Source organism: Furipterus horrens, unplaced genomic scaffold, assembly GCF_987537825.1.
Source record: "Furipterus horrens unplaced genomic scaffold, mFurHor1.1.pri manual_scaffold_6, whole genome shotgun sequence".
Taxonomy (NCBI): domain Eukaryota; kingdom Metazoa; phylum Chordata; class Mammalia; order Chiroptera; family Furipteridae; genus Furipterus; species Furipterus horrens.
In genome coordinates this window covers 37,294,823-37,313,460 of record NW_028327176.1, presented here as the reverse complement: position 1 = coordinate 37,313,460, position 18,638 = coordinate 37,294,823, and the positions used below count along the sequence as shown (strand labels likewise).

Here is an 18,638-nt window from a genome sequence, read left to right as displayed (position 1 = left end):
CACCCTACTCAGAAGGAAAATTTTTTCTATGTATGTTGTTTGGAAATTATAAAGGTTATGTAAAATTCACCTTTATTCAGCAGAACGTAGGTTTTATATCAGTGCTGGCTATTCAGTATCCAAAAATATTACTTATTTTGGACTTTGGTCAGGTCGAATAGTGCTGAAAGTAACTGAGTATTTTATGTAGTAAGAATTAAAATTTTGATTTTCATGTGTACACCCAAAGCAATTCTAACACTAGTTTTTGATTCAGAAAACGGATTTTGAACTTGGTTAGCTTGAGGCTACAATCTATTATTTTCTTAGAGAAATAAAACAATACATAACTTCTAGCTGATATGTGTTGTTTTTTTTTTCTTTTTTCCTTTTTTTTTTTAATTTCAGAGAGAGTAGGAGGGAGGGAGATACAGAGGTAGAGAAACATTGAGGTGAGAGAAACATCGATCGGTTGCCTTCTGCAAGAGCCCCAACTGGGGATGGAGCAGGGACCCTGCAACCTGGGCACGTGTCCTCTCTGGGTATCGAACTGGTGTCCTTTCAGTTTGCGGGATTATATCCAGCCAACTGAACCATGCCTGCCAGGGCCCAGTGCATTTTTAAAAATGAGAGTACATGAAAATAACAGACGTACTTAATTTAAGATGGAATTTTTTTGCAGATAATATTTTTAGTTTTTTAGTTGTAGAAAACTATACATAAAATTTACCATTTAACCAATTTTTAAGAGTACAGGTCACTAGCATTAAGTACATTCATATTGTTTTACAGCCATCACCACTGTCCACCCCCAGAACTTTTCTCTTCCAAAACTAAAACTAATATTCTTAAACAATAACATCTGTTGCCCCCCTACTTGTGGCAGCCACCATTCCACTTATGTGTCTATAAATTTTACTACTTTGGGATCTTACAGACTGGAATCATACAGTGTTTGTCCTTTTGTAACTATCTTATTTCACTTAGAATAATGTCTTTAAGGTTCGTCCATGTTGTAGCATGTCAGAATTTTCTTCCTTTTAAGAATGAATAATATTTCATTGTATGTATATAACACATTTTGTTTATTTACTTATCTATTGATCAACACTTGGGCTGCTTCAACGAATTCTTGGCTCTTGTTAATAATGCTGCTATGAATGTGGATGTAGAAATAGTGGCTTGAGTCTCCTTCAAGTTTTTTTTTTAATTTTTTTAAAGAATATTTCATTTATTATGCTTTTACAGTTGTCGTATTTTTTCCCCTTTGCTCCCCCTCTGCCTCGTAACCCCCTTCCCTCCAGCAATCCCTCCCCTTAGTTCATGTCCATGAATTGTGCATGACTTCTTCATTTCCTTTACTGTTCTTAACGCCTCCCTGTCTATTTTGTACCTATCAGTTATGTTTCTTAATCCCTGTACCTTTTCCCCCATTTTTCTCCTTTGCACTCCCAGTTGATAATCTTCCATATGGCCTCCACATCTGTGGTTCTGTTCCTGACCTAGTTGTTTGCTTAGTTTTTGTTTTTGTTTTGTAGAATCAGTTGTTGATCATGGTGAGTTTGTTGTCATTTCACTGTTCATAGTTTTTATCTTATTCTTTTTCTTACATAAGTTCTTTTAACATTTCATATAATAAGGGCTTGGTGATGATGAACTCCTTAGCTTTACCTTGTCTGGGAAGCACTTTATCTGCCCTTTCATCCTAAGTGATAGCTTTGCTGGATAGAGTAATCTTGGTTGTAAAACCTTGCTTTTCATCATTTTGAATACTTCTTGCCAGCCCCTTGCCTGCAAAGTTTCTTTTGAGATATCAGCTGATAGTCTAATGGGAACTCCTTTGTATGTAACTCTTTTTTCTCTTGCTACTTTTAAGATTCTCTTTTTATCTTTAGCCTTTGGCATTTTCATTATGATGTGTCTTGGTGTGATTCTCTTTGGGTCCAAATGTTTGGGACTCACTGTGCTTCCTGGACTTGCATGTATTTCCTTTGCCAAATTTGGGAAGTTGTCTTTCATTATTTTTCACAGAGGTTTTCAATTTCTTGCTCTTCCTCTTCTCCTTCTGGCACCCCTGTGATTCAGATGTTGGTACACTTAAAGTTGTCCCAGAGGTTTCTAAGCCTCTCCTCATTTTTTTCAATTCTTATTTCTTTATTCTGTACTGGCTGATTGTTTATTTCTTCCTTAGTTCCGAATCGTTGATTTGAACCCTGGCTTCCTTCTCTTCAATATTGGTTTCCTGTGGATTTTTCTTCATTTCACTTAGTATAGCCTTCACTTCTTCCCTTAGGTGTTTACTGTACTCAGTCATTTCTCTGAGCATTCTTATCACCAGTGTTTTGAACTCTGCATTTGTTAGGTTGGCTAACTCCTCGTTGCTTAGTTCTGTCTCTGGAGCCTTGGTCTACTCCCTCTTTTGGGCCATACTTCTCTGTCTCCTCAACTTGACAGCCTCCCTGTCTTTACTTCTGTGTATTAGATAGAGCTGCTGCACCTGCTCCATTGTAAGGGGTGGAGCCTTATGTCTTCATCAGTGCTGGGAGACCGGTTTCTCTGCCTCATGGCGCTGTATGTGGAGGAGGGGTCAGAGAGGGAACAATGCTGCTTATTAGGCACTCCCCCGTTTTCCAGTCACTTCACTTCCCATATGTGACTGGTATCCCTCTAGCTGTTGCCCTGGTGGTGGTTCCCAGAGTGGGTGGGTTTGCAGACATTCTAGGACTGTAGGGCCCTCTAAACAAACTCTTCTGAAAGATGGGCAGTTTCTTCCTTTGCCCCAACCCCTACTGGTTTTCAGATCCAGAAGCTAAGAGGCTTTATTTTCGCAGCACTGGAACTGAAAGCTGTGCAGTTTAGCCTGGGACTGGGATCGTTTCGCAGTGTCCTTCCCAGTTTTTATGATGTGGGAATGTTTGTCCTGCTGACCTACTGCAGCCACTGCCTTGCCACCACTGCTGCCGCACGCCTCTGCCACACTGCATCTCTGCTCTGGCTCCCTGTCTCCGCCCCTCCTATCGATCTGGATGAGAATGCTTTAAATCTTTGGTTGTCAGACTTCCATACAGTTTCATTTTCTGGCAGTTATGGTTGTTGTTTTTGTTTTGTTTTGAGGTAATTGTAATCCTTATGGCTGTGCGAGGAAGTGAAGCATGTCTACCTACACCTCCATCTTACCTGGAAGCCTCTCCTTTCAGTTTTCTTGGTGTATATTCGGAAATGGAACTGCTTGATCAAATAGTAATTCTATTGGGTTGGCCAAAAAGTTTGTTTAATTTTTTCCATAAGATGCCTCTAGTAGTGCTTAGTTGTCATTATCTTCATTCAAAACGATTTTTAAAAATTATATTGTGATAGCTATTATATCAGCGTATATCTTTTTTAAAACATAAGAAAAAAATAAGACATCCAAATTTGTGAATTTTTGTGTAGCCACTTAATAAAACTATGCAACATTTTCAGCATATTTTGCTTTATTATTTCAAGAAAGTTAAAAACAAAACAAACAGAAAAAAAGATTTGTGCAGTGTATGGAGAGGGTGCTGAGACTGATCGAATGTGTCACAAATGATTTGTGAAGTCTTATGCTGGAGATTTCTCGCTGGACAATAGTCCATGGTCGGGTAGAACAGGTGAAGTTCATAGTGATCAAACTGAGACATTAATTGAGAACAATAAGCATTATACCACATGGGAGATAGCTGACATACTCAGAATATTCTAATCTGTAGTTATTGGTGAAAATGTAAAATATATCTTTTATTTTACAGAAAAAAACTACACGGACTTTCTGGCCAACTCTTTTTTTTTTTTTTTTTTTTTTAGAAACTATCATATTGTTTTCTCTGTAGTATCTGTACCATTTTTACATTCCAACCTACAGTACACAAGGGTTCCACTATCCCCTCACCCTCCAACATTTATTATTTTCCTTTTTTTTATTTGTTAGTAGCCATTTTTTAGGAAGGAAATTTTAATTTTTCTATTTTTATTTCTTTTATGTGGCCCATTTTGGTCTTACTTTGGTAGAACTATGATCTGTTCAGTTACTGGTGTTTTTATCCCTATTGAAAATACTCTAATGTATTGATTGTTTTATTGTTTATTTGCTTGTTTTGGGTACCCTTTCCTCTATTTTAGTATAATTTTTCCACGTAAGTCTGTCTTTTTTGAAGAGAAAGCACAGAACTACCAAGTGAAAATATGAGGAGTTTGAGGAATAATGATTAAAAGTGAGTTAATGCAATACTCCTCCCCCAACTTCCCACCCAAATAACTTTTTTTCTTATATCCAAACTTCCATATCATATTCTTGGATATCATGGTAATCTGTTGGAATCATTTATAATAGAGTTCGAAGGAACTTTAGTGCCCATAACACTTTAAGAAATTTATCTAAAAATAAAAGCTTAATTTTTTAAGTGGAAAAAATTTTTGCTGATATTATTTAGTCTTCACAAGAGTCTTTATTAGCTGGAAATAAAACTATTTATATGTCTGTTTTTAAACACTAGACTTTTTAATGCTCTAGAACTGGGCTCTCAATACAGTAGTAGACCCTGGTCATGTGTATCTATTAAAATTAAAATTAATTTATAATTTAATAAAATTACAATTGGACTCACTACATTTCAATACTCAGTAGCCATTTGGACTGGCTACATTTCAATGCTTCGTAGCCGTATGTAGCTAGTGATTACTGTGTTGGACAACACAGATATAAACATTTGGTCTGATTATTCAACTTCAAAGTTTGAATCTCCTCTCATTCTCTTTTCTATCTTGATAGTCTTTCTCTTTTCTTTAGGATCCTATGTCACTCATTTTATGTTCTTTAAGAAAGCCTAACCTATTTATAAAACATTTTCAGAATTCTTAAACTTTTAGAGTTTGAATAAAACTGGCATTTAGTAGAAATTGTGGATAATTTAAGCGTAAAGGAAGAATTCTCATTGATTTGTGTTGAGACTGTGTTAAAGGCTAGGCTCCTAAAGGTAATGAAAAAAAAAAACAGGCTCTAGGACTTTGGAAAGGAAAGAGTTTCTGTTTAAAGTGAAGGCACGCAGATAATGGCAGTTGAATTGGTGGACTGTTCTTTCAGTGAGTAACAGTCATTATAATCTGCCATTTTATATTCTCATTAGCTCAGTAACTATGTATAACTTAACATTTTTGGAAGTATTAAATTTAAAAATTGGGGTTACCATACCTAAAAACTTATTTTATATATCCTACAAATGTACTGTCACAAAGTCATTCTTAGTTGTTCTTATAGGCTTGTCAAATATTACTTATAGACCAGAATTCTTGTTTTTAAACAAATTTTTGTTTTATCTCCTAAATTTTGACTTCCTTTCCTAGTCACAGCTAGGAATTGTATATTCCTGGTAATTTAATATTAGATATTATTGTATCCTAATTTGTTTTTATACAATATAGAACTTTCTACATTGATAAGAATGTGTTTAATAAGTTAAATTGTATGGCAATAGAAACAAGATCTGATGACTTGATATAATAAATATGTAGAGTGTAAATCAGAACCTTGCTAAATTTCTTAATGATTAAAGTGCCTATTTTTCTCTTTGTGAGTGTATTATCACTAATGTTCGGTAATTGACCCAGGAGATGCCACTGAGCTAGACAAGGCAGTGCTGGTTATTTTGCATGCACTTCTCATTTGGTAGCTGCAAGAACACAGTTATACTAGCAGTTGGATTGCAGTATAAGAGATCTAGAGGGTAGGCAGAGATTAAGGTACATGTTAAACTGTTATTCAGTACTATCTGGAAAGAAAAGGATTGGTTTTGCTTTTAATACTTTTAATTTATTATATAAGTCCTTTAAAAAGTTAAACAAATGCTGCCTTTATTCCACGTGATCCATGTGTTCTTTTATATATATCCTTAAATTTTGCCTGTGGTAACTTTGTTATGTTATAAGCAAATCAGATATTTATTGTATTACCTTATAAATGTTGAACTGGTACACAAAAGTAGGTTTCTTTTATTAGATTGGTAGGATGAATATGTGAGAATGAATTGTAAGCTTGAAGTAAAAATTGCTTAATTTTTTTTTTTTTTCCAAAAAGAAAGACTGTGTTGTTTGATGATAGCCAAAGACTGACTGAGCATTTTGGCTGTATTTTGAATTCTGCCACTGACTCACTGTGTTTTTTGGCAAGTAACTTATCCTCCCTGAAACAAGTTCTTGATTCTTTACTTCTCTGTTTGTAAAGTTAGCTTAATAATATTGTACTGACCTCAGATGGGTTGTGTAATGGTTTGCTGCTGTAGGATTTTGAAGCATAAAAATATTATGGATTTTTAATGCCTTTTAAAATAAATATTTCTAAAGTGTTATCTTTTTATTAGGTAAGTATATTGGAGAGACCATTTCAATGCAAAACGAAACAAAACCCTCATTGTACTCTTCGAAACATAGCCCAGCGTTTAACCCTGATGAGTTCTTAGTTGTTTACAACATATTAAGTACTACACCCTATTAAGAATAAATGAACATTTTATTTATTTCTTTTAGTGCCAGAAAAAAGAAGAATTTATTGAAAGAATTCAAGGTTTAGATTTTGATACAAAAGCAGCAGTGGCCGCACATATTCAAGAGGTAATACCGGTATACTATTTTTATGAAGCTTGTGGCATTTATCTATGTATCTCCCAAAGACATAGGATAAGCAAGAACAAATGGAGGTCAAATATAGATGAACCCTGCTTTTAAACAAATTGTCTTTTTTTTAGAGATTGTTTCTTAAATGAATCATCTTATACACTGTCATGTTGCTAACCACAAATGTACTGTTGCTGCCTTTATGCAGAGGGACATAGGCAAAAAGTGTTATTTGAGGAATGAAGTACAGTTTATGTCTTTGTTAGCACAGAATGAATAACATAGTAAATGGAAGTAGCATAAAGTGGGACATTGCATGTAATTCAAAACTAAAGTGAGGTAAGATGATAACTAGTATTTTGTCATTCAGTGACTTTGCTTTGAATGAATGGACACAGCATAATTTTTATTAAATATGTTACTTAAATTATAAACACATTAGTGATTTGTAACATCCGTATAAAAACTTTAATCTAGTGCATATTGTGCAATGTCAAATAATTGAAGTTGCGTAATTTATTTGTTAAGATTGCTTTTAAAAACTGCTCTTTCTGCATCTATCTAGACTTGTTCTTTTAATCTTGTGTACTTCACAAGACTCTTTAGAATGAGAGCATGTTAAATTTTGCATGTTGGTTTGAAAGAGAACTAAGAAGAGGTAGAGAATTTTTAAATAGTAAAAATTGGTAGTGTTTAAAATATTGTGTGTTTAAATGACTGTGTTCTATATATCATCTTTTCTCTTAGTTAACATTCATAGAGCCCAGCTTTCTTATCAGTAATATTATTGTCGACAGTATGCATATTAGTGTTCTATAAGGTACAGTTTTATTGGTAGTTTCCCCTTATATATGTTTGTTTGTGCTAGCATTATGGCTTATATTTTTTTGTGAATAAATGCTAAATGTTGCAAGTTAGTAAGTTTGTCACCATTCTTGAAAATGTTATTTTTGCTGCTTATTGTGAAAGTTAAAGCAAAATATCAGAATTATGGTGAGAAATGGAAAGCAAGAACTAAGTATTTCAGTTAAGTAACTTTCATTCTTTAAAAAAATCTATATTGGGAGTCTTAAGATTCTGTGATGGTATCATCTTCAGAATCTATAACAAATTAGATTCTTAAGTATGAAAGAACAATAATATAAATCCTACACAATTAAAAAACTTTTACTTTTGAATTCAAGTATAATACATTTAGTATTATCTAATGAAATGTTAAATTGATTTTTTAAAACAGTTTCAGACATATCAATATTACCTTTCTTTAGCAATGCCTTGAATTAATATAAATTTATTTAAAGATTATATTTAAATAAATAATTTTTAGTAGCCTTTCCATCATTCATTAATTTTTTTACACATCATATTTGCTTTTTATGTTTTTATTATATGGAACATAATATTTGAGCTAATATCATGCTAAAGTGAAATACATTTTTTAAGTATTAACCATTTTTTAAATGATTTACTTTGGTTGTTTTTCTAAAGGTAACCCATAATCAAGAAAATGTGTTTGATCTGCAATGGATGGAAGTGACTGATATGTCTCAGGAGGAACTAGAACCACTCTTGAAAAATATGACGTTGCATCTAAAGAGACTTATAGATGAGAGAGATGAACATTCAGAGGTTTGTAAATTTCTGTCAGTATGTTACCAAAGTTTGTTTTCAAAAAAAAAAGAAGAAATGTAGCATTCAGAGATACTTCAGAACTGATGCTTTGTTTACTAAAGTACTGAATGTCCTTTTGTGTGCAGCATAAGAACCAGACAGGACACAAAAGAGCCCCAGGTTAGACAAACTTAAGCTGTGAACTAGTAAACAGATTGCAGTTAAGTTTTTTTCTACTTCCCTTTTAAATTACTATTCTGATTTTGTTCTTGTGTTTTTTAAGTCATCCCTATAGCTGAGCAACTGTACAAAAGTGTGAAACTGAAAAATATCATTGATGTAAGTGGAAAAATCATTGACTTGAAGCATAGGAATTTGCTTAAGGTTAATTTTTTTAGTTTTATTGCTGCATGGGTTGCAAAAAATAAGTGTTAATAAAAGGAGATCACAGGTGTTATGAATAAAATGTCCAACAAAAGTTCTCAAATTTTTGTAGTCAGTATTAATAATGAGGTGTGATTTTAAAAAGGGGAGTCATTATAAGCTCTTTTAAGAGAGTACTTTGCTTTTTAAAAAGAGTAAAATTGCTCCAGATTTTTTGCTAGCACTCTCTAAAAGCAGCTTGTAATTTTTAGAGTCTAGACTTCAGTGCATGTGGTGGTGAGTAATATTTTCTTAGTAGCAGACCAAAGTACTTTGCCATTCAGGAAAACGTATAGCTTTTGATCATTTGTTCCATTTACATGGAGATAGTTTTGAGCTGATTTATAGAGAATTTGATTACTCTTGGGACAAATAAAAGGCTACATAGAACAAATTTCTAAGAATTTATTTTTCTGAAAAAAACTTTCATGTCTCTTTAGAGTATATGCAATTCTGATGAGAATTTTCAGTTTTTTGGCAGTCATTAAAAGAAAAGAAAATATAGGAAATAAAGAAATATTTTAGAGCACAAATTAAATGTTTAAAAAACTAACACAGTGAGACCAAAGAAAGAAAAGAATGAATCGAAAACATTCCTAGTATATATCAATCTTATCCTGAATTCTATTTGCAACCTGATTTTTGAACCCTATACTGTACCTTTTTTTTATATTAGTGTCTTTTTTACTGCTTTATTCATTTCTAGAACATTCCTTTGTGTTTCAAGATATTAAAGACATTTTGATAAGGTCTCCTCCAACTTCCGAGGAATTACTTCTAAAAATCTATACTTTGGTTTCATATGACTGATAAATTAATTTCACATGAACTGATTATTATTGGGTGAAGAAGTACATTATTTTAGAGAAATGTGAACAGAATACATGTTATTGCATTTTCTGTGTTAAAACTAAAAGGAATAATAAACATTATATAGAGTGATTATTTGAAAAAAACTTTTAAAACATGCCTAATTAAGCATTTTAGTTGAATTTGTTTTTCTAACAAGGAAAAAAAAATTATCCTATTTTCCTGTCTGTCTTATTCAGGAAACAAGATGCTAGCTAATTTAATCCCAATTCTCTTGGGACAAAAACTCCAATTTGGGTCACCAGTGGCCTAATTAGAAAAGATAACTTGGAAAAAGACTGAAAAAGTATAAAACAAATTTAAGTAAATATAAAAATCTGTATCATTTAATTGGATTATAACAAGTTCTTATTTAGATTTTTCCTGTAGCATTTTTTCATTTATTTATTTTTTGGGGGGACTCCCACTCTGTAACTATTCCCCCCTCTCAGACTTAAGACCCTTGATAATCTATAATTATAAAGGACAGTAGGCAAAGGTCTCGTGCTCCTCTAGCTGCTTCAAGCTGGACATGTTTGTCCTACCTACCCTTTGGTCCAGAAATCCCTAATAAGAGTGGGGGTATGGAGGGGAGGGTGGCCTTCCCACATGGGGAAGGATCTGTTTGTTTTTTAAGATTTTATTTATTTATTTTCAGAGAGATGGGAGTGGGGGAAATAAAAGAGGGAGAAAAACATAGATGTATGAGAAAAAAACATCCATTGGTTGCCTCTTACACACCCCCAACCTGGGACCAGGCCCACAACCCAAGGCATGTGCCCTGACCAGGAATCAAACCAGTAACCTTTTGTCTAACCCATTGAGGCACACCAGTCAGGGTGCATTTTTTCTATTCTGATTCAACTTTTGTTATAGTTGTTTCACGTTAATCTAGAAAATATGATGTGGTCACCCTGTCTTTATCTATCACCTTTTTATTATTAATGCTGTGAAAGCAATAAGCTCTTCAGTCCTCTCCTTTTACTAAAAAACAAGTAGGAGATTTTGATGAATTTAAGATCTTTTTATTGTCACTTTATTTTATGCCAAGCTCTGTGTTACAGGTTTATCATATACACTTACTAATCCTGCACAATAACCCCATTTTATAGTTGAAGATAACTAGAGATCAGAGAAGTAAGTCCAATGCTTGTGTTCCTAACCATTATACCTTTGCCTAAATCCATGATTGTGATAAGTACATCTCTGATTCTTTTCCTTAATAATGAGTTCTAGAAGTAGAATTATTAGATCACCTGAATTTTTTTCTTAGTATTGATGTTTTATGCTAATTCTCCAATATATATTATAAATACCTGGTTTTTGTGCTAGAGTCTTGGTAGCAACAAACTGACAAACATTCAAAAAAGAACCAAAGATTGTCATGTTTTAATAGGGAAGTTATTTTAATAGAATAATTAACTGTAATAAAATGTTGAAAGGGTAAGTACCAAAAAGACATGTATTAAATACTATAGGAATTTAAAGGAGGAAAATATTACTTGCAACTGCTAGTGGAATGTCTAGGTTTGAAAAGATCAGAGAGGCTTATTTAATTAAATGACATTTCCTGTTGGATTTTTGGGAAAATGTCCAGAAGCCTTCAGTTCAAGAAACTACCACCATCAGGGAAAAGTCAAAGTGTTTACATAGTCTTTAATAGGAAATACCTCTAGATGGTCCTAATTCTTAGTAACGGGGTTCTTTTTTAACTTTATTTTTTCTTTTTTAAGAACATTTTTCAGCCCATAGTTGTTTTGTGCAGTGTTGGTTGTCATCTGGAATCTCATGATATCTCCATGTTCAGTACTTAATTCTTGAGTTCTCCTTTTTGTCAGTCACTCAGTTATAATATTTTTGAGCAGCTCTCTTTGTGTTCAGTACTATGCTGGATAACATCAGAGATACAAAGAAGGCGGAAGAAAGATTGTATTTAGTTAACTGAAAAATAAACTGTGTTGCAAATGAAAGATAAAATGTAACAATTAAATTCTAATTTATTGGTGCAAGAAACATCTATTACACAGTATGTGCAGGTACCATTGTTAGTCAGGAGATGTTAGAAGGCAGAATTACAGATAATTGAGACAGAAAGATTAAAATTAATGACTGCATAGTGACAGGGAAGTTGGGCTGGACATATTGGGTGAGTGGATAGGATGAAATAGTGTCTATGAACATATAAACTACCTTTTCAAAGTAGCATTGAAAAAGAAACAGAAGAGTAGCAAGGGGGAAATGTGATTTTTCCCCTCCCTATGTATAAGAAACTTGTATGTATATCATTAAAGAAGGGGGGTGGGAAGCAAGTTGAAAATATTACAGAAATAAGGAACATGTGTTGGGAGCAAGAGATACATTAAAATGGAGGCATTAATATCAGGTCATTTTGTTTCTTTGACAAGTTGGAGAAGAGGTCATTTGTTGGAAGTGTAGGTATTTGCAGTTGGACCCGTAAGTAGAGAAGGGAATATATTTATAATAGTCATTATGGGGAAATTTGCCAGGAAATCAGCAAGATTTTCCATAAAAGGACCAATGGGCGTTGGAAAGGGCTTAATTGAAATGGATCTGTAGTCCAGTTCTGTATTTTGTTTCTTTGTTTTTCTCTTGAGTTCCTTATTGCATTGGAGCAGGAATGGAAAAAACCGATGGTAGGTAAGGAAAATATCAGTGTTAGAGTCAAATTTGAATTTGAGTTCTTTGTACACTTATCATTAGAAATGTGACTTCGGTTAAGTTATTTACTAAAATAGACATAATACTTCTATTATAGATTATAGTATTGGATGAGATCTTACTGGAAAATCCCTTAGCTAGAAGTTCTGGAAATATTAGTTACCCCCTCATTCCCCCAAAGAGCGAGCCATAGCAAAGAAAGAGAAAGGGGGCATGGTAGTGTTAAATTAGAAAGTAAGGGTGACATTTGAGAGCCTAATTGTAGTTCCAGGCTGATTAGAAACTCTAGAGTAGCCAGAGATCTGCTGACCGGACAAAAAGGGGGAGTTGAAAGATTAAAGGTTCAGGTACAGGTATGGTGACATGGGAATGATGTTAGTTAAGGAGTTGTGGCACAAAAGAAGATGGTTCCTTGGAAAAGCTTATATGTATTAACTAGGGAACGTATGTGGGGATGTAGTGATAAAAGGAATTGGGAAGTCACATTCTGTGGTTTATAAATAGACATACTAGAATCTGTGAAAGCAGGTGCTGAAATATATCCCAAAAATAAGAAAATGAATTCCAATGGGTGATTTAAAAAAATAAAAGAAGGGGAAAAGTAATGATTTAGTGAGGAATGGTGTTAAGACTTGGTAATGAGAAACAACGATGGTGATTTCATGGTTCCAAGATGGTAGTCCTACCCATTCTGTCTGGTATAGTATTAGCATTGAAATTGCTATACAAGACAATTTCCATTTGCCTAAGAAGTCTGAAAAAAATGCTGAGAAATTGGTAGAATAAGAGAATTTTCCAACAAAAAGAAAACTGGGAATGGAGGAATATGATTGAGTAAGATATATGTGGGTTAAAAAGTCCTTAAAGTTCAGACTTAGGATAAATAGGAGGAGATTTGTGTCTCTGAGGGTCTCTAGAGAAAGTGAGAGGGGAACTATTGAGACGGTAAGCAAATTGGAACTACTGTTGTGAAATGGTGTAGGATATGGAGTCAACAGACTGGCCTGGAGTCTTGGCTTTGCTCCTACCTGATTGTGTGATCATGGAAAATCAGCCTCTGTGCCTCAGTCACCCTGCTTGCAGAATTAAGAGACTGAACTAAACCTCTGAGGTTGTTAGGGCCCTCTGAGGTGCCTTCTTACAATTCTACAGCATTGTCCAATTTTGCACTGTTGGCAATATAACATATATGTGCTGTACAGTATAGTAACCATTAGCTGCATGTGGTTGTTGTGCACTTGAAATGTGGCTAGTGTGACTAAGGAACTGGACTTTTAAGTTTTTATTTTTTATTTTTTTAAGTATATTTTATTGATTATGTTGTTACAGTAGTCCCAATTTTCTTCCCCCTTTGCTCCCCTCTGCCCAGTACCCCCCTCCCCTCCAGTAATCCCACCCCCCTTAGTTTATGTCCATGGGTCGTGCATATAAGTTCTTTGGCTTCACCTTTTCCTATATTATTATTAACATCCCCCCTGTCTATTTTGTACCAACCGATTATGCACCATTTCCCTGCACCATTTCCCCATTTCTCTCCCTCCCCCCTCCCGGCTGATAACCCGCCACATGATCCCCATACCTGTGAGTTTGTTCCTATTCTGGTTTGCTTAGTTGCATTTTGTTTGTATTTTTTAGATTCAGTTGTTGATAGTTGTGAGTTTGTTGTCATTTTTAGTATTCATAGTTTTGATCTTCTTTTTCTTAAAGTAAGTCCCTTTGACATTTTATATAGTAATAGCTTGGTGATGATGACCTCCTTTAGCTTTACCTTGTCTGAGAAGCACTTCATCTGCCCTTCCATTCTAAATGATAGCTTTATTGGATAGAGTAATCTTGGTTGTAGGTTGCTTTTCATCACATTGAATATGGCTTGCCAGTCCCTTTCTGCCTGCAAAGTATCCTCTGAGTAATTAGCTGACAGTCCTATAAGCACCCCCCTATAGGCAACTCTACGCCTCTCTCTTGCTGCCCCCAGGACTCTTTCTCTTTTACCTTTGGCATCTCAGTCATGATGTGTCCTGGTTGGCCCCCTCCGTGCTTCCCAGATCTGTATGTCCACCTCCCTTGCAAAATTTGGGAAGCATTCCTCATTTTTTTCAATTCTTCCGCATTCTGCACTGGTTGACTGTTTTTTTCTTCCTCATGTTCCAAATCATTGATTTGAACCCTGGTTTCCTTCCCTTCACCGTTGGTTTTTTGTGGATTTTCCTTCGTTTCACTTAGCATACCCTTCACTTCTTCTTTTATGCATTTGTCGTACTCAAGCATATCTGTCAAGCCTGTGAGCATCTTTATCATCAGCGTTTTGAATTCTTTGTCTGTTAGGTTGTCTATCTCCTCATGTGTTAGGTAGGCTATCTCCTCGTCACTTAGTTCTCCCACTGGAACCTTGATCCGTTTCCCGTTTTGGGCCATTCTTCTCTGTCTCCTCATTCTGACAGGCTCCTGTGTTTCTTTGCCTCTGCGTCCCAGGTAGAGCTGCCACTCCTGTTAGGTTGTACGGGGCAGAGCCTTAGGAATTCGTCAGTACAGGGCGACCTGTTTCACCACGTTGTGGCACTGTATGTGAGGGAGGGGTCCGAGAGGGAACAATGCCACCAGCCCAGCACTTGCCCCTTTTCCAGGCACCTCTCCCATTTCTGCACCGGACTGGCTTCCTTCTAGCTGCTGCCCTGGCCGTCGTTCCCAGAGTGGGTGAGTCTGCGGACTTTCTAGGACTGTGGGGGCCCTTTAAACAAGTGGACTCTGCTGAGACCGACAGTTTCTTCCTCCCTCCCAACCCCCACTGGGTGCACCATCAGAGGCAATGAGGCTTGAACCATCAGCTGCGAGGTCGGGTGAGCGAATGCTCCCCAGGTGTCCCTCCTGACTTTTTAAAACATGTGATTGGGCTTTCCGCCGGCCCGCTGCTGCTACCACCACACCGTGTCCTCTCTGCTCCGGCTCCGCCCCTCCTACCTGTCTGGAAGAGTGTTACTTCTTTATATCTTTGTTTACTGGACTTCCATGCAGTTTGGTTTTCTGGAACTTCTAGTTGTTTCTCATTTTGAGATAGTTGTATTCCTTCTTAGTTGTTGAAGAAGACTTAGTGTGTCTCTCGATGCATCCATCTTGGCTGGAATTCTTGTATTTTTAAGTTTTAAAATTTGTACTTAAATAGCCACTTGTGCTGCTGACTGCCATATTGAACAGCACATTGAAGATATGGATCATTCTTAGGTTAATTTCTTTCCTATGTCACAAAGTCTTTTATGCCTTTCCAACAGTTGTCATATGGTCTAGTTGTTTTACCACAATTGATTTTTTTTGTTAAACTGAGAATGGAAAAAGGTATTATCTTCTACTGTTATCTATTAAATAGCTTATCTACAATCTCTTGAATCAAACTTAAATAATGGCAGCTAAATATGACAAAGTTAAGATATTTTGGACCAATGAATTGTTTTTGATATTATAGTATACTAAAGAGTCAGTGTTGATGTATTTAGTTCTTTGATGTGTAAAATACTGAAAGTGATTCTGTGTTTATTTCCACATTTCCTTAGACTATCATAGAACTCTCTGAGGAACGGGATGGTCTTCGTTTTCTACCCCATGCCTCTTCATCTGCCCAATCACCCTGTGGTTCTCCAGGCATGAAGCGAACAGAAAGTCGACAACATCTGTCAGTGGAACTGGCAGATGCTAAGGCTAAAATAAGGAGGCTTAGGCAGGAATTGTAAGTTGCTGATTTTCAAGGTTCATTAAACTTAATATGGTTGCAAAGGTGATCTAAGTAATATTCTTAGGCTTGTGGTATATAGATAGTAGTTCTCAGTTGCTGGCCTATGTCAAAGCTTTTACTAGTTTTTGTTAAAATGAGAACAATGAGGAGACCGGCATTAGGTTTTCCTAATGCTACATCTTACCAGTTTAAAGAATGCCCTTTATACGAGATTTATGTCCTTCCTATTTGTTTAAAGTGTCCTTTCTTTTATAAAATAATGTTCTTCCTTGGCAAATTGGGATCTTCGGAATTTTTTTATTTTTACATTATTGAAACACAAGATATTGGCAACCACTGATACAGATCAATAAGTTTATGTGATAAAATATAAAGTTGTTGGCATACATATTTACAAAAATTATTTTCTTGTGTATATCTTCTGCGTTGAGTAATTGAAATGCCCGAGTCATGTATTTAGTTAGCAATAGTAAATATTCAGATTGGGTTCATGCTGGTGAAATTTATGTAACTTTCAAAGAACATTACAAAAAAGTCAGTATAAATGTTGCATAGGCATTCCTTGGTTAATCACATGTAAAGACATGGTGAATCTGGTGCAGATTCTTTATTTTGTACCTTAAAAAGAACAAAGGATTTTTTAAATTTGGGGCTTTTTCTTTTTTCTTTTGGTTTGTTTTCCTGGTAGTTGGGCTGTAGAGTATAGATTTTAAATTTAAAGCCACAATATAAAAACTGAGTTTATTTACTGATTATTTAAAGCTGTTGGTTTAAAGTGATTGAATGTGCACGGTAGGAAAAATGCACAGTCTCGGAATATTTGAAAAAAAAGTAACAGCTTTCATTGCGGATGTCTGCGTTATTGTGTGTCTGTTGACGTGAACACGCCCAGGATATTCTATAAACAGCTGTACCAGGAAAATTAGGGAAGCGATTGCTGTTATTAGTTTGACTGGCAGTTAATGGATAGCCTAACAGTGAACAGTAGTTTGTTCCATATAATTTAGCACAATCTTCTCCAGTCTTCAGATACGTCATGCAATTAGAACTGCATTACTGGCTGTGAATTCATTTAACATTTGGCACTATATTACAATATGATTTTTAAATAAAACTTACTCGGTCATAGAGTATATTAAAATTCCAAACAACTGAAAAGAGATTGATAAGATTTGGTCTCTCATATGCTAATTGGTAAGTGTAAATGAATCTTTTTAATTAGTAAATAAATATGCTGGATACAGCAAGTATTCCCCAGTAATTAGCATTTCATCAGATATCATCTAATATCTTTTTTGTCCTTATAAGGAGACTAAATGGTAATGGCAAAAAAAATACAATAAAAGTTAAATAAAAATAATCTTTGCTGTTCTTGAAAATATGTTCCTGATTTCTTCTATTAACATTTGTTTTAAGTCTTTTTTCTGGGACAGATCCTTACTAAAGTGATGACTTATGGAAACCAGGTTGGATAAAAATAGTTTGGGTTGCCTTAGACCTAATAGAAATAAATAATTGTAATGAAAACATGCAAATTAATAACATACTTACTTTTGGGTAGTACATTATAATTGTGTTTTATTTATTAACATACAGAGTAAATATTATTTGCAATTTTGTTGGAAGAACTCTTATAAATTATACTATTATACAGTAGTTAACACTATGAAAAACTTTCTTTAATAATTTTCTCTGCCTTTTCATGTTTTCAAAGAGTTCTCTCTCACACAAATTATTTTATTTTTAAATAACAACTTTATTGAGATATAATTTGCATATCAGTAAAAGTGTACAACTCAGTGGTTTTTAGTATATTCATAGAGTTGTGGGACCCTGACACACTAATTTTAAGGTATTTTCATCACCCCAAAAAGAAACCCCATATCATTAGCAGTCAGTCCGTATACCCCTTTGCCCTTGACTCCTGGCAAACACTAATATATTTTCCATTTCCAAGGATTTGCCTTTTCCGGACATTTCATGTAAATGGAATCATAGGTCATGTGCCTTTTGCGACTGGCTTCATTCACTAAACACTGTTTTGTCAAGGTTTATCCATGTTGTAGCATGTATCAGTACTTCATTCGTTTTTATGATTAATATTATATGGACATATACTACATTTTGGTTACTTATCAGTTGATGGGCATTTGAATTGTTTATGTTTTTGGATATTATGAATGATGCTCCTATGAACATTTATGTGCACATTTGTGTGTGGATGTGTTTTCATTTCTCTAGGGTGTATACTGAGGAGTGGAAAATGCTGGGTTATATAGCATTTCTATATTTAACCTCTGGAGAAACTATTAAACTGTTTGACTGTACCATTTTGTTTTCCACCAGCAATGTCTGAGGGCTCCAATGTGAAAACAAACCAAATGTCCATGAACAGATGGATGGATAAACAAAATATGCTATAGGCATGTGATGGAATATGATTCGGCCATAAAAAGGAATGAAATTTTGATACATTCTACAATATAGATGAGCCCTGAAAACAATTTGCTAAGTGAGAAACCAGATGCAAAAAGACAATATTGCATGATTACACATAAATGAAATATCTTTAATAGACAGATTAAGAAAAACAAAGTTGATTAGAGGGTAGAGGCTGTGGGAGTATGGGAAAATTGGAGGGTTATTGCTTAAATGGGCACAGTTTCTGTTTAGGGTGATAAAGTAGTTTGGGAATAGTGGTGATAGTTTAACAACATTTTAAATGTAATTAATGCCACTGAAATAT

The 18,638-nt window shown here is 34.7% G+C and overlaps 1 protein-coding gene across 1 annotated transcript in view; it reads left to right on the top strand.

Annotated features, from left to right (window-relative positions):
* The window catches only part of CCDC88A (coiled-coil and HOOK domain protein 88A), a 131,162-nt gene that overhangs the window by 60,517 nt on the left and 52,007 nt on the right, over nucleotides 1–18,638 (top strand). Inside the window, exons 6-8 of the mRNA XM_090281311.1 lie at nucleotides 6,520–6,603; nucleotides 8,095–8,235; nucleotides 15,714–15,886. Of these exons, the coding sequence (XP_090137437.1) occupies nucleotides 6,520–6,603; nucleotides 8,095–8,235; nucleotides 15,714–15,886 (398 nt within the window). The remainder of the gene's footprint in view (nucleotides 1–6,519; nucleotides 6,604–8,094; nucleotides 8,236–15,713; nucleotides 15,887–18,638) is intronic.